General features: G+C 39.7%; 1 protein-coding gene across 7 annotated transcripts in view; it reads right to left on the bottom strand.

Moving 5' to 3' along the window:
- Nucleotides 1-1,299: 1,299 nt before the first annotated feature.
- Nucleotides 1,300-11,624, bottom strand: part of Herc3 (HECT and RLD domain containing E3 ubiquitin protein ligase 3) — a 112,627-nt gene continuing 102,302 nt past the window's right edge. For 6 of the 7 annotated variants that reach the window (XM_021650229.2, XM_021650227.2, XM_021650226.2 and 3 more), the window contains 3 exons: nucleotides 5,320-5,503; nucleotides 5,018-5,120; nucleotides 1,300-3,095 (listed from right to left, as the gene is read on the bottom strand). In XM_021650229.2, coding sequence (XP_021505904.1) covers nucleotides 2,887-3,095; nucleotides 5,018-5,120; nucleotides 5,320-5,503 — 496 coding nt within the window. In that variant the 3' untranslated portion in view covers nucleotides 1,300-2,886. Of the gene's footprint in view, nucleotides 3,096-5,017; nucleotides 5,121-5,319; nucleotides 5,504-5,549; nucleotides 5,703-11,624 lie in introns of those variants that run through there. The other variant, XM_060373986.1, reaches the window with a different exon arrangement.

Below are 11,624 nucleotides of genomic sequence, written 5' to 3'. Positions count from 1 at the left end.
TCTTCTTTCGTTACTTAAGCTGTGAACTATTAATAAAAAAGGCATGTTTTAACAGGTTCCATCTGTGAGGCTGTGGAGTTAATGTTTACAAGGATAATAGTCTCAACCTACTTTTATCAGTTTTGGAAATGTGAAAATCTGAATGTTAAAGTACAGAAGTATTACAGTTAGTGACATAAATGTTTATTAGGAAAAATGTTACTTGCATGAATGGAATGACTTAAAATTAGAAAAAGTAAAAACTATCACATAAAATACTGAAGAAATAAATTTTGCAATAAAAATAGAAAACAACTTGACTATTTGTGTTCTAAATTTAATATACAGAAAAAATATTTCCCTCAAACTTAGCACATCTGTAAGCTATTGTTTACAGAATAGATTTTAGTATTAAAAGGCCATTGTTCTCCTTACTACTTGTATTTAATTTTTTATTACATCTATTTCATCTATTTATTTGTGTGTATGTGCATAGGTATGTGCACGCCAGGACACACAAGCAGAGGTCAAAGGACAGCTTTCAGGGGTTGGTTCTCTACTTGTACCAGGTGGGTCCTTGAACTGAATCAGGCTGTGAGGCATACTGACAAATGTTTTTACCCTCTGAGCCATCTCACCAATTATTACTTTTAAATCATCTATTAATTCTGTCCAAACAATACATCATACTTATGTTACAAATTTACAGAAGACACTTTCTTGCTGGGCTCCACAGACAGATTTTATATGTGAGCTAATAATCATTAGCATGAGACGACCAATTCTGACTTGCTTTAATGTCTCCTCCTCTCCCCTTTCCTGCTATTCAAATACTCTTTTCCATCCCTGTCACCTCCTTCAATCCTATGAACTCCTTTCTGCTCTAATTCCCATTCTAATTCCTCCAAATACATCATCCACATTTTCTAAATTTATATCTTATCATTCCATTTCTGAATTCTTGCACACATCCTATGGAGTCACTTACGAAGTCTGAATACCAACTCTGGGCCCCGAGGTCCTCCTTCCTGCTCAGTTCTATTTGTCATTACTCTCTTTCCAATTATGAACCTTTAACTCTCCTAGAATCTTCCTGTGTATTTTCCATGTTTGAGCCTTTGCTAGCTCCTCTCCCTTTCTGGGAAATGTTTTTTGAATAGTAGTAACCTTCCCCATTCCCATTCTTCCCCATTGTTTCCCTGTCCACTTGTAGAGCATTTGGCTCCACCTCCTTTTTGTTTCTGTCATTCAATTCCTTGGCTGTAAGACTTTAGGCTTCCATGAAAAGCACAAAGTCTATCCCATAAGTACAATACAAAATTGTTTTAAGTTAAAACACCAAATTTATTGGATAATATTGAACTATATGCACACACATAGAAAATAAACATTTCATATAATTGTCTATCTTTTTTTAAATGCTGTCTTTATAAGGACTGAAAAACTACCGATTTAGCAATTAGAATAACTTTTAAAAACAAAAAGCAAAATCTACATTCCTTCATCAAGACTCAATGCTGCATTACAATCTATATGCACTTCATTGTATATAAATAAGTCTTTTCTCTATCTACTATGGATTTAAAAGTAGGATTACATGAGTTCTCTGATCATGTAGAATTTTCTTATCCAATGATGGGCAGTTAAACATGTCATTTTTGAGACACACACATTTGACTTAACATAATTCTCTGCTGAAATCCCACTGTAAACAAACATTGCAAATGTGATAATCAGAAACTCTATCAAGAAGAGTATCTTCATATTTTAACAGTTAGAGACACAGGTTAAAAAAAAAACCCTACAAAGTTTAAAACAAAAAGACAGCATGCATCCACTAGCAGAAGAAGAGCGAAACTGATTCAAGCAGCAAATAAGACAGCAAAGAAAAAGGGGGAGTGGGAGACAAAAGAGAGAAAAGAGAAAGCAGTAGATATAAAGTAATAAAAAGGGGGAAGTTTATTAATTGTACTGTTCCTGAACAATGTGGAATCAAGAAAATGCAACTTGCTTCAAAAGCAAGGTAAAGGGGGTCTACCAAGTCATTGTAAATGCAGGGGTCATGGCTAACAAGACATATGCAAGCCACCTACAACCTGAAACTGTTATGTATGTCTTTCAGGAGGCCCAAGCAATGGACAGTCATGGAAGGCTGCTATTCCTTCATGACCTATTTTCTTTTCTGTTTTTAAACTGGTAGAGGTTTGTTTACTTATTTTTAAAATGTATTAAAACTTTATTATAAAGAACTTGCACCCAGGCGCCACGACACACACTGATTGTTTTCTTTAAGCAGGGTGTCTCCCATAAAGACTCAAGAGCTATGACAAGTAATGGACCCATACTCAGCTCTTTGGAATTGGGAGTTCTGAAGAAGCTGGTTCCATCTATGGGGTGGAGTGGGCTACAACAAGCCATGAATTTCCAAAGCTGCGAAGAAAGAAAATGTTCTTCATGGCAGACAAGTAGGTACATATCAATCAAGTCATCCCTGCAGGAGACTGGGAAACTAAGAGAACAGCAGCAAAGCATGGTGAAGAGACAGAGACAGTAGAGCTGAGAGACACTAGGGAAACAAAAGCTTGAAAAACTACTGCCATTTAACCCAGTAGAATATAACACAATCACAGATGAAGGAACAACAGGTAGCTTGGTTTAGAACAAAGCTAAACAAAATCAAATCCATGTTCCATACTAAAGACAATTTTTGGCTCATCCCCGACCACTGATTTTTCAAAAAGACTATTTATTGTTGAACCCCAGAAACACATTGACCAGGGTTTAGGATTCAAAAGTGTCACTCCACTTAAGCAATAAAAAAATAGAAATCACTCCTTATGATATTTTGTATCAGTTGCAATGCGGCCACTGAGGAAGGAGAGGACATCTTGGGTAAGCTGGGGAGCATCAAGCCAAACTAAAACCCTCATAGTTGTCAAGGGCCTGGGTTAGCCGAGCCCTCATAATCTCTTTGCTGCTATATTTAGGGAGGTCAAGAAGGTTGTAGCAGGTGTGGGCCACAGGTAAGTACTCCTCCCCCGTGGCAGTGGACTGGATGACAATGCGCAGGCTGGCCATGCCATAGATGGGAATCCGGTCACTGCCTGTCAGGAACACTGAAGAGAAGAAAATGGCATCAATGGCTATGCAATCTTCTAAGCAACAGAGAAAGGCATGACACCCTGTGGCTTTCATGGGAACTACAATGTTATTTATGTGCCAACATGTATGTACCAGAATGCTGGATGCTCAGACATGCTCTACAGCTGCTATAGAATGCATGCCCTCATAGCTGAGCCCTCACAAAAGCAAGAAGGAAAGGGATTGTTTAGGAAAAGAACCAGCAAAGAACACAGTGGTTGTGACCTCAAGATCTCTTCTTACCTCAGATGTGTGAGAACAGAGCCACTCAAGCTGCTGTTTCCCTTTAGGGATCTACTTGCTCTGTTCCTTCCTTTTCAAAAACCAGAAGCCCTGACCTATATGTTCTTTAGGCAGTTCATTCTTCTGATACAGTGATACTCCGCAGAAATAATTAAAATCTCCTGCACAATGTCAATAGAAGCAGCTATCTTCTGTGTTCTAGTACTATCTTCTGTGTTCTAGTACTGTCTTCTGTGTTCTAGTAGTGTTGCTGTTGTTTCTGTTTTCGTTTTTTCACTGTTGAACTGCCAGAAATTACTACAATGAACTCATTCTCCATTCCCCCTCCCCTCCTTTTTTTTTGTGATGGTGGTGCTGGGGTGTCCACCCAGGGCCTTTTAGGTGCTAGGCGAGCTCTCTGCCTAGCCCTCCTCTACCAGCCCTCATCAGCCATTTCAAATAACCCGCCATTGCCTAAGGCATATAAACATATCACCATTCTGCCAGACTTCCAGAATTAATAACACAACAAATTCCTTAAATCTAATGCTCTCTAACTGGAGATGCCTTTTTCTAAGGTGACTCCCAGGCCCAGCAGGAAGGCTTCCCCTGAAAGTAACAGACTTCCACACTGACTTGGCAGCCAGCCCAACCCTTCATCAACTGACATGCCACTGTTTCTCCAAAGCTTATGTGCGTAGGCCAGAGGGGTTCTATGTGAGATACCATTTTTTTTCCTCACCCTTGCTCCACATGAGCTGCAGAATCTGCAGCAAAGTGTTCCATTAATGTTAGCATCCACTCATTTTTAGGAAGCAAGGGAGTTGCTTCTTAAGCCTTTTCTGTTTGTTTGTTTCACACAGATAAAAATTCTATTCACTAGCTAAGTTATTGGCCTATCACACAGCTATAGGCAGGAAGATCCAAGCATTTCTAAAAGGCTGGATTTGAATATAGAAACTAACTTCACTTTACTCTCTAAAGCTATTTATTTTCCGACCCAAATGCCATGCAGCCATTTGCAAAGGACTGCATACTGTATGATTCTATTTGCAAGAAATGTCTACAATGGACAAACTCAAGATGGGGTGGTGAAGAGAAGAAATGAGGAGCAATGCTGACAGGTATGGAGTTTCTGAGGGATGAACATACCCCAAAACTGCTCTGTGAGAGCTTTACAACTGTGCATACACTAAATCCCGCTTGGTTGTATACTATAAATAGTTAAACTGCATGTTAAGTGGATCATATCACACCAAAACTTTATAAATCAAATCTTCTCAGCTTCTCTACAATCTTTCCAGATCAATCTTTCTAGACTTGATGGGACAACAGATCACTATGTTGCTCAAACTGATCTTGGGCCCAGGTGATCCTCCTGTCTCAACATCCCAAGTAGCTGGGACTATAAGCCTGAACCATTGCTTCCAGCTATAGTGACTATTATTTTCAGAGAAAGTAAGTATCAGTGGAATGACTGTACTTCTTTTTATTTTCTTGTTTACATATATAATTTGTAAATAATACATTTTAATTACTATGCTATAAATATATTGAAGCTTAATTTTCTTTACTATCTAGTTGTTCAGAAGCTAAATCTTTACCTATGAAACATATCACCCTACATGATGTCATATTAACATATGGACAACCCACTGATGTGATGAATACTTACAGAGAAACTTCTTCTTCTTCTCTAGTGGGAACTCATGGAATGTTTCCCAGAATAGTCTCACAGTGGGATGTGTGCTTGAATAATCACCCTTGTAGACAGCAGTCTATCCAAAAGAGGAAAACAAACACGTATTTTACAGAACCATTACAGCACACATTGGCATGCACTTGGGTAGGTATCACCAGGAGACAGGAGACCTCCGCCAACATGCTCAAGTGCTGTGCATCTGAAGGAGACCAGGTCCTCTGCACCTGGTCCTCTGCACTTTACCACCCTGCTAAGGTAAGCCCTTCAGAGCTTACCTCTTCTAGCTCTTCCCAGTTATAGTTGCTGTTCCCCACCATCATAGCCCTCAGTTCTGCAGGCTGGAAGAGCTCGAGGACTTTGCCACCACACACTTTTAGAAAGCCACTGGAGAAGGCTGTGTACCACTCATGAACCGAGATTTGGAAGACATAATTCACGTAAGCATCCACAAATTCTTGCCTGCAGAAAGATCAGCAAAGTAGGATTCACTGTAGATCTGTCATTGAGTAGCACAGGCTTTATGTAGAAGCTGCCCTCTACACTTGGGTTGAAAGTGATGAAAATGGTTTTTCCTCAGGTGTTCTCGAACTTTCTGGTATCAAGGACTCCTCCTCTTCCTCATAACCCTTGGATTCTGCTGAGTGCCTACAGCAGTGATCTGTGGCAGGAGAGGCAAATGGGTAAAAGCAGAGTACTTGCTTTACCTGAGCTACCCACATTGTCATTGCTTTAGGGTCTGCCTTAGAGTTTAGTTTAAGAAAGGACAGTTCAGACCTTCCTTTTCCTCTTCTTAAAAATGGCACCTGCAATGTCATTTGCTGCAGTTTTTCTGCCTGGGTCAGAAAGCAGCCATTTTAACTTTTCTTACTTAATTAATAAAGGGTCTCTGTTAAAACAGAGGTTTGGGTGTGGTTTGTGCCTAATCTGAGATCTGAAAGGGAGCCGATGTTTTTTGAGGATGGTGTGTGTGTGTGTGTGTGTGTGTGTGTGTGTGTGTATGTGTGCATGTGTGTGCGTGTGTGCCATGTTTCCTGGCAAGCACTTTGCTCACTGAGCCATCCTTCCAGTTTTATCTCCTCATGTATTTTAAAATATAGTATCGCTTATAAATATCAGCTTGTTTAAATTTTTAAAGTCTACTAGAATAAAAAGAACATTATAGTTGTTATCATATTACATTTAAGTGTAAGAAATAACTACTAATGGGCTAGAAAGACTAGTCAGCAAAGTATTTGTTATCCAAGCAAGAAGACCCAAATGCAGTCTGAGCAGAAACAAACAATCCCAACAGGCTAACAGGTAAGCTACAGTGAGAGAGTATCTCTCTCTCCTCTTTCTCTCACACACAGTTTGAGATGGCTGAAAGAAAAGAACTACACAAATCCCACAATGTGAGTGGACACAATTCTGTAACTTCTTTTTCTATTTGTTTTGGACCGGTTATAAACTTATAATTTAACCTTCCTGCCTCCAGTGTTGGGTTCACAAATGTGCACTACCACACCTGGCTGCATCTGCTTTCTTATAGACCCTTTAAGCACCCCAGGAAACAACTGTCTCAATAGCTATTCTATCTACCAATAATTAGGCAAATGCAAATGCAAACAGTGGTGAATTGCCATTTGCACCTATCTGATTAGCATAAGCTTAAACTGGAGATAACATTTTGGGGAGACTGGAACCTCATGGAGAGCCAGGGAAAGATAAACCAGAAAACAACAGGAACCACTTAGTGTGGAAATAAAATGAAGACCAGTCAAAAAGAGAAAAACAAAGGCCATTTAATCAAATCATTCTATAGTGACAGAGTCAGCCACTGTAGCCAGTGTTTGACAGAGACTCAAAGAATGGGGAGGAAACCTCATAGCAGAAAATGGGACCACTACAAAAACAACATCATAGGAGGCCTTTGGCACTTGGAAGCTGTGTCTGGCTGAAAGATGCAGAGCACCCTAAGGAACTACTCCAGTGTACATGTTTGCTGCTAAACTGGTAGTTGGGACATAAGTTAGGAGGGTTGGTAACTGTTCAATATCCTGGCCATTTGGAACTGATTGTTATAGATGTTACTGAGAAAAACAGAAAGGGCTGATCGAGCAGGCAGGTCTCCTGTGCGGCATACTGTGTAGTAAAGTTAGTTTTCCTCTGCAAGTTGCTACAAATTATGGTTCAAAATTCTATTTTATATGCTGGCAGAATACTATCTATGTGTTTGTTTAATCTTTTACCAACAGGCATAAACTAAGAAGTGAGGCATAAATACTCAAGGGGAGAAACTGTCGCTATCTGGAAGAGTAGAAAATAGATTTCTTTTCCTCCTGGCCCTCTAGGAGCTTTCAAAGAGATCTGGAGGAAAGGAAGGAAGAACTTGGGATATCTGCTGTGGCAGTTCCTTGTTAACAAGAGAATTCAGAGAAACAAAACCAATGATGCCCCACTAACATAAGAATGAGCAAAAAGGGCTGGAGAGATGACTCAGCAGTTAAGAGCACTGTCTGCTCTCCCAAACGACCCAGGTTCAATTTCCAGCACCCACATGGCAGCTCACAACTGTCTGTAATGCCAATTCCAAGGGACCTAACACCTTTACACTAATGTACATGCAATAAAATTAAAATTATGAAAAAAAAGAATGAGCAAAGATAAGACAGTATTACAGAAATCATAAAGTCGAGTGCTTCAGGGAATTAACTAGATCTGCACTTCCCCAAATAAACAGGATCTCAGTACAAACCAAGCTTCTTAGTATGAAGTAACCATGCCAGCATTCATGTAAATTGCTTCCTCTCCCCCTAAAAAAATTATTAATGAAAAGTAAGAGCTCCACCACCTACAGCTGTCCTTCCTTAAGTTACTTATTCTGTCTTTGCCTCAATCTTCTCATCTGAGAAATAAGAAAACAGTTAATAAATACTTGCTTAGGACCAAGCTTAGTCTAAAACAATATGTTAGCTATTGCTTTCATACTGTTTAGGGATTTTTACATATATGATATGTGTATGCCACATATAATTTCATCACCGAAAATAAAAGCAATAATGCTAAAATGTCTTTGTCTTGATGTACATGTTTATTATAAAAGTTGAAGGCATGAACTAAAACATCAAATGGGCAATATTTTATGCAAAGATAGAACCTGGGGTGGAGGTCAGTGGAGGGCTTGCCTAATATCTGTGTGGTCTTCATAATCCACAGTATGAAATGAGAGAGAAGGAGGAAGAAAAAAAGTAAAAGTGAGTAAGCGTGATGAGACTGAAAAAGTATATAGGATTTTATTGGTACCAGTGACCTTTTCTTTCAAAACACCTGGATCAAATATATCTTATTAGGCTACTAGAAGAAGACAGAAGATTAGAAGTTTGCGTCACGAGACTCCATGAATTGGTAGGTCAAAACTGAAGACTATATTCCAGAGGAAGAGCATTGGAAATTGAAAACATAGTGAAAGAGCAGCTAAAAGGCAGATAGAAACAGAAAGGGGATGCAGCTCAGGACTGGGTGGAGTGTGAGAGTCCCTGCTGAAGCTGGTAAACCAGAGGACCCTGGTAAGAAACCAGCAGGCCTGGCTTCAGGAGGAACACCCACTTCTCACAAGCCAGTGTTCACATAGGGTAAAAGTGATTCCACTTGTGCAACAGGAATGGAAACTTACAGCATCTCAGTGCTACAGACAGGCACCATAACTGATAGGGGGCCAAAAGAGGACCTGTAAACATGGGACAATTCCAAGTGAGAGCTAAGGCTGTGGAGGGACAGTGGCCCATTGCCTTTCCTGGGGGTAGGGTGTAGGTAGTGGAGCTCTTGCTTTTAATTGGTAACATTTTTAGGGACAAAGGAAGCAATTTACATGAATACTGTTGTGGTTACTTCACTCTAAGAAACTTGGTTTGTGAGAGACCAAAGGATAAGCAGCGATTGTTAACGTTATGTAGAGTAGGCGTGGTATAGCAGTAAGTTCCCTGAGGGGAGAGCTACCTCTCTGCATTCTTTCCCCACCCACTAAAGATACAGTTGCTAGGAAACTGGACCCTCCCCCTAGGGAGGGACACCTGGTCATTAATAGTCTGGGAACCTTCCTATAGCCAATCGATTCAAAATGTAGCACCTTGACCAATAGGTGCTTGCCAGGCAGGAATTGCCCCTGCCTTGGGCATGCTGGGATGGACCAGAATCTATAAATCACCCCACTAACCTGGGCGCTGGGCGCTCAGCTACCACCGCTTCGGCGGTGGGGCTGTGTAGGCCCGAGCTGCAGCTTGTAATTTTCAATAAAAAGACCCTCATGTGTTTTGCAACGGAGTCGATTCCTGGAGATCTTTTGGGGGCTCGCAAACTGGGTATAACAGTTTGCACTGGGTTTTGCTGAGATCCTGTTTATTCCAAGAACTGCAGATGTAATCAATTTTGTGGTGAGGGCCCTATTGCTTGAGGATTACTGTAGAGAGAGGACTCCTAGGCTCCTACCTGAGTCTGAAGTCTGGCTTAGCAGAGCACTCAATCTCTTCCCTGCCACAGGGTCTGAAAAAGCTAAAATGGACAGGCAGGGTCTGCTCCTTCTAGTGTAGAGCTCAGAGCTCTGTTTGCTTCCACCATTGCTCACACAGCAGTGGGACACCTCATGGAGGCTTAGATGTCTTCCACTCCTGGAGGTCCAAAGTTGGAGCCTCTGGGTCAAGTGGGAACCTGCCTGGACCACAGGTAAGCTTGTGGGGTCTGGCAAGGTCTCTTAAGTGACCAACTTGGCTGGCTTAGCCCTCAGTGGCTATAACATTCAAATGCACAGGGGGAGCTGACAGGACTGTAACAGACCTCAGCCATAGCCGAGCCCCTACCCTGCAATCTGGAAGACTGCATTATTAGAGGAACTAGCAAGAGGCATCACCATTTTATTTTTTTAAACATTTTTTTCATATTGTTCCTATGTTCATATTGTTCATAAATTTCATTCTTTACATGCTTTTGCTTTTCATTTCTTATTTCTTGCCTTTAGCTAGTCGTTTAGTTTCTTCACAACATAATCAGATTTTATCTCTTGTCATTTTCTCTTATTTGGTTTTTATTTCCTTCTTCCTCTTTTACTTAACCTTGCTTCTTCCTTTCCCTTTATTTTATTCTTCCCCTTCCCTTTATATTTATTCTTCACTGTTATTACTTTGACCAGCATGAATTTTTAAACTTCATGGTTTATTTGGCACTATTTTCCCTAAAGTTCCTGTTAGTATAGTTGCTGGCTTTAGTTAGTTTGATTGCATTTCTCTATGTAATTTGTTTTGCTAGTATTCTTGCAGCAGATTATTTTACTGAACCTCTGGGTCCCTTGACATTCAGTAGTGCTTTTTGTTCAGTGTGCGTGTACTTTGGGTTGTTTTCTCTTCTTGATGGGGTGGTCTCTCTATTAATACAGAGTTAACTTGTTTATCCCTTTTGACTAATTTTGACTTGAGATACACTTTGCTACATATGAGTATATCTGCTTCTGATTGCTTTTAGATTTTTCACCTGGGGTATTATTTTTCCTTACTTAAACATTCAATCTGCTTATGACAGTGAGAAAATAGCTAAATTTTTTTTCTTGTCTTTTAATTGATAAGTTAAGACCATTTATGTTTGTGATTAGTGTTAGAAAGTATATAATGACATCTCCCTTCTTCATCTTAGAGGTTTACTGTCTTAGTAATTTTTGATTATTTTCTGAGCTCTTAAGCCCATGAAAACTGTTCGTCCAGGTTGTGTTCCTTCAAGTATCGTTTGTGATGATGGCTTTAGTGGTTGTCTGGAAACGTCTTTATTCCTCCTTCTAGTATAAAAGATCAATTTCTAGTATAAAAGATATAGTAATGATTAGCAGTTACTTTGTTTCAGAGATTGAGTAGTTAGTCCATTTTCTCTAGGTCTTTTGAGTTTCATCTGAGATAGGGCATTCTGAGGCTGTTATTATGACAGATTTATCTTCTTCACAAGTTGTTGGGATTTTTCCCTTTAGCTTTCAGTGTTTGTTTGTTTGTTTGTTTCTGCCCTGTCCTATGTCAATTAAGCCATATTATAACATAAAGAAACAGTAAAGACTAAGACAGAAATCAATGATGTGAAGACTAAAAACAGCAGAGACGATCTCATTGTATATATGTGTTACAGAACTACAGTCAACATATGTGGACTGGGGGAGAAATTGAAAGCATTTACTTTATAATCAGTCATGAAAAAAAGTGTCTATGCTCCCCACCTTTATTCAATATAGTTTGAAGTCATATAGCCAGAGCAAAAGGCAAGGAGAGAAATAAAAGGGCTATAAATAGAAAAGGACAGAGCGAAAGCATCCCTATTCCCAGACAATATGATTCTATTGTTGAAATACCAGACTCCACTATGAAAGCTGAAATCTGATAAACATTTTCATCAGAGCACCAATATACAAAATCAATGTGTAAAAGTCATAAGCTTTTCTATATGCCAATAATAAACATGATGAGAAATAAATAAGGCGGAAATGAAACTGTCAAAGAAATGCCTGCATTGACATACTGGCTGTGGTATTAACAAAAGCAGCCGCATTGCAGAATCAGCCTTTGCTGTCATTACT

Source organism: Meriones unguiculatus, chromosome 21, assembly GCF_030254825.1.
Source record: "Meriones unguiculatus strain TT.TT164.6M chromosome 21, Bangor_MerUng_6.1, whole genome shotgun sequence".
Classification (NCBI taxonomy): Eukaryota; Metazoa; Chordata; class Mammalia; order Rodentia; family Muridae; genus Meriones; species Meriones unguiculatus.
This window is presented reverse-complemented; position numbering and strand designations above follow the sequence as displayed.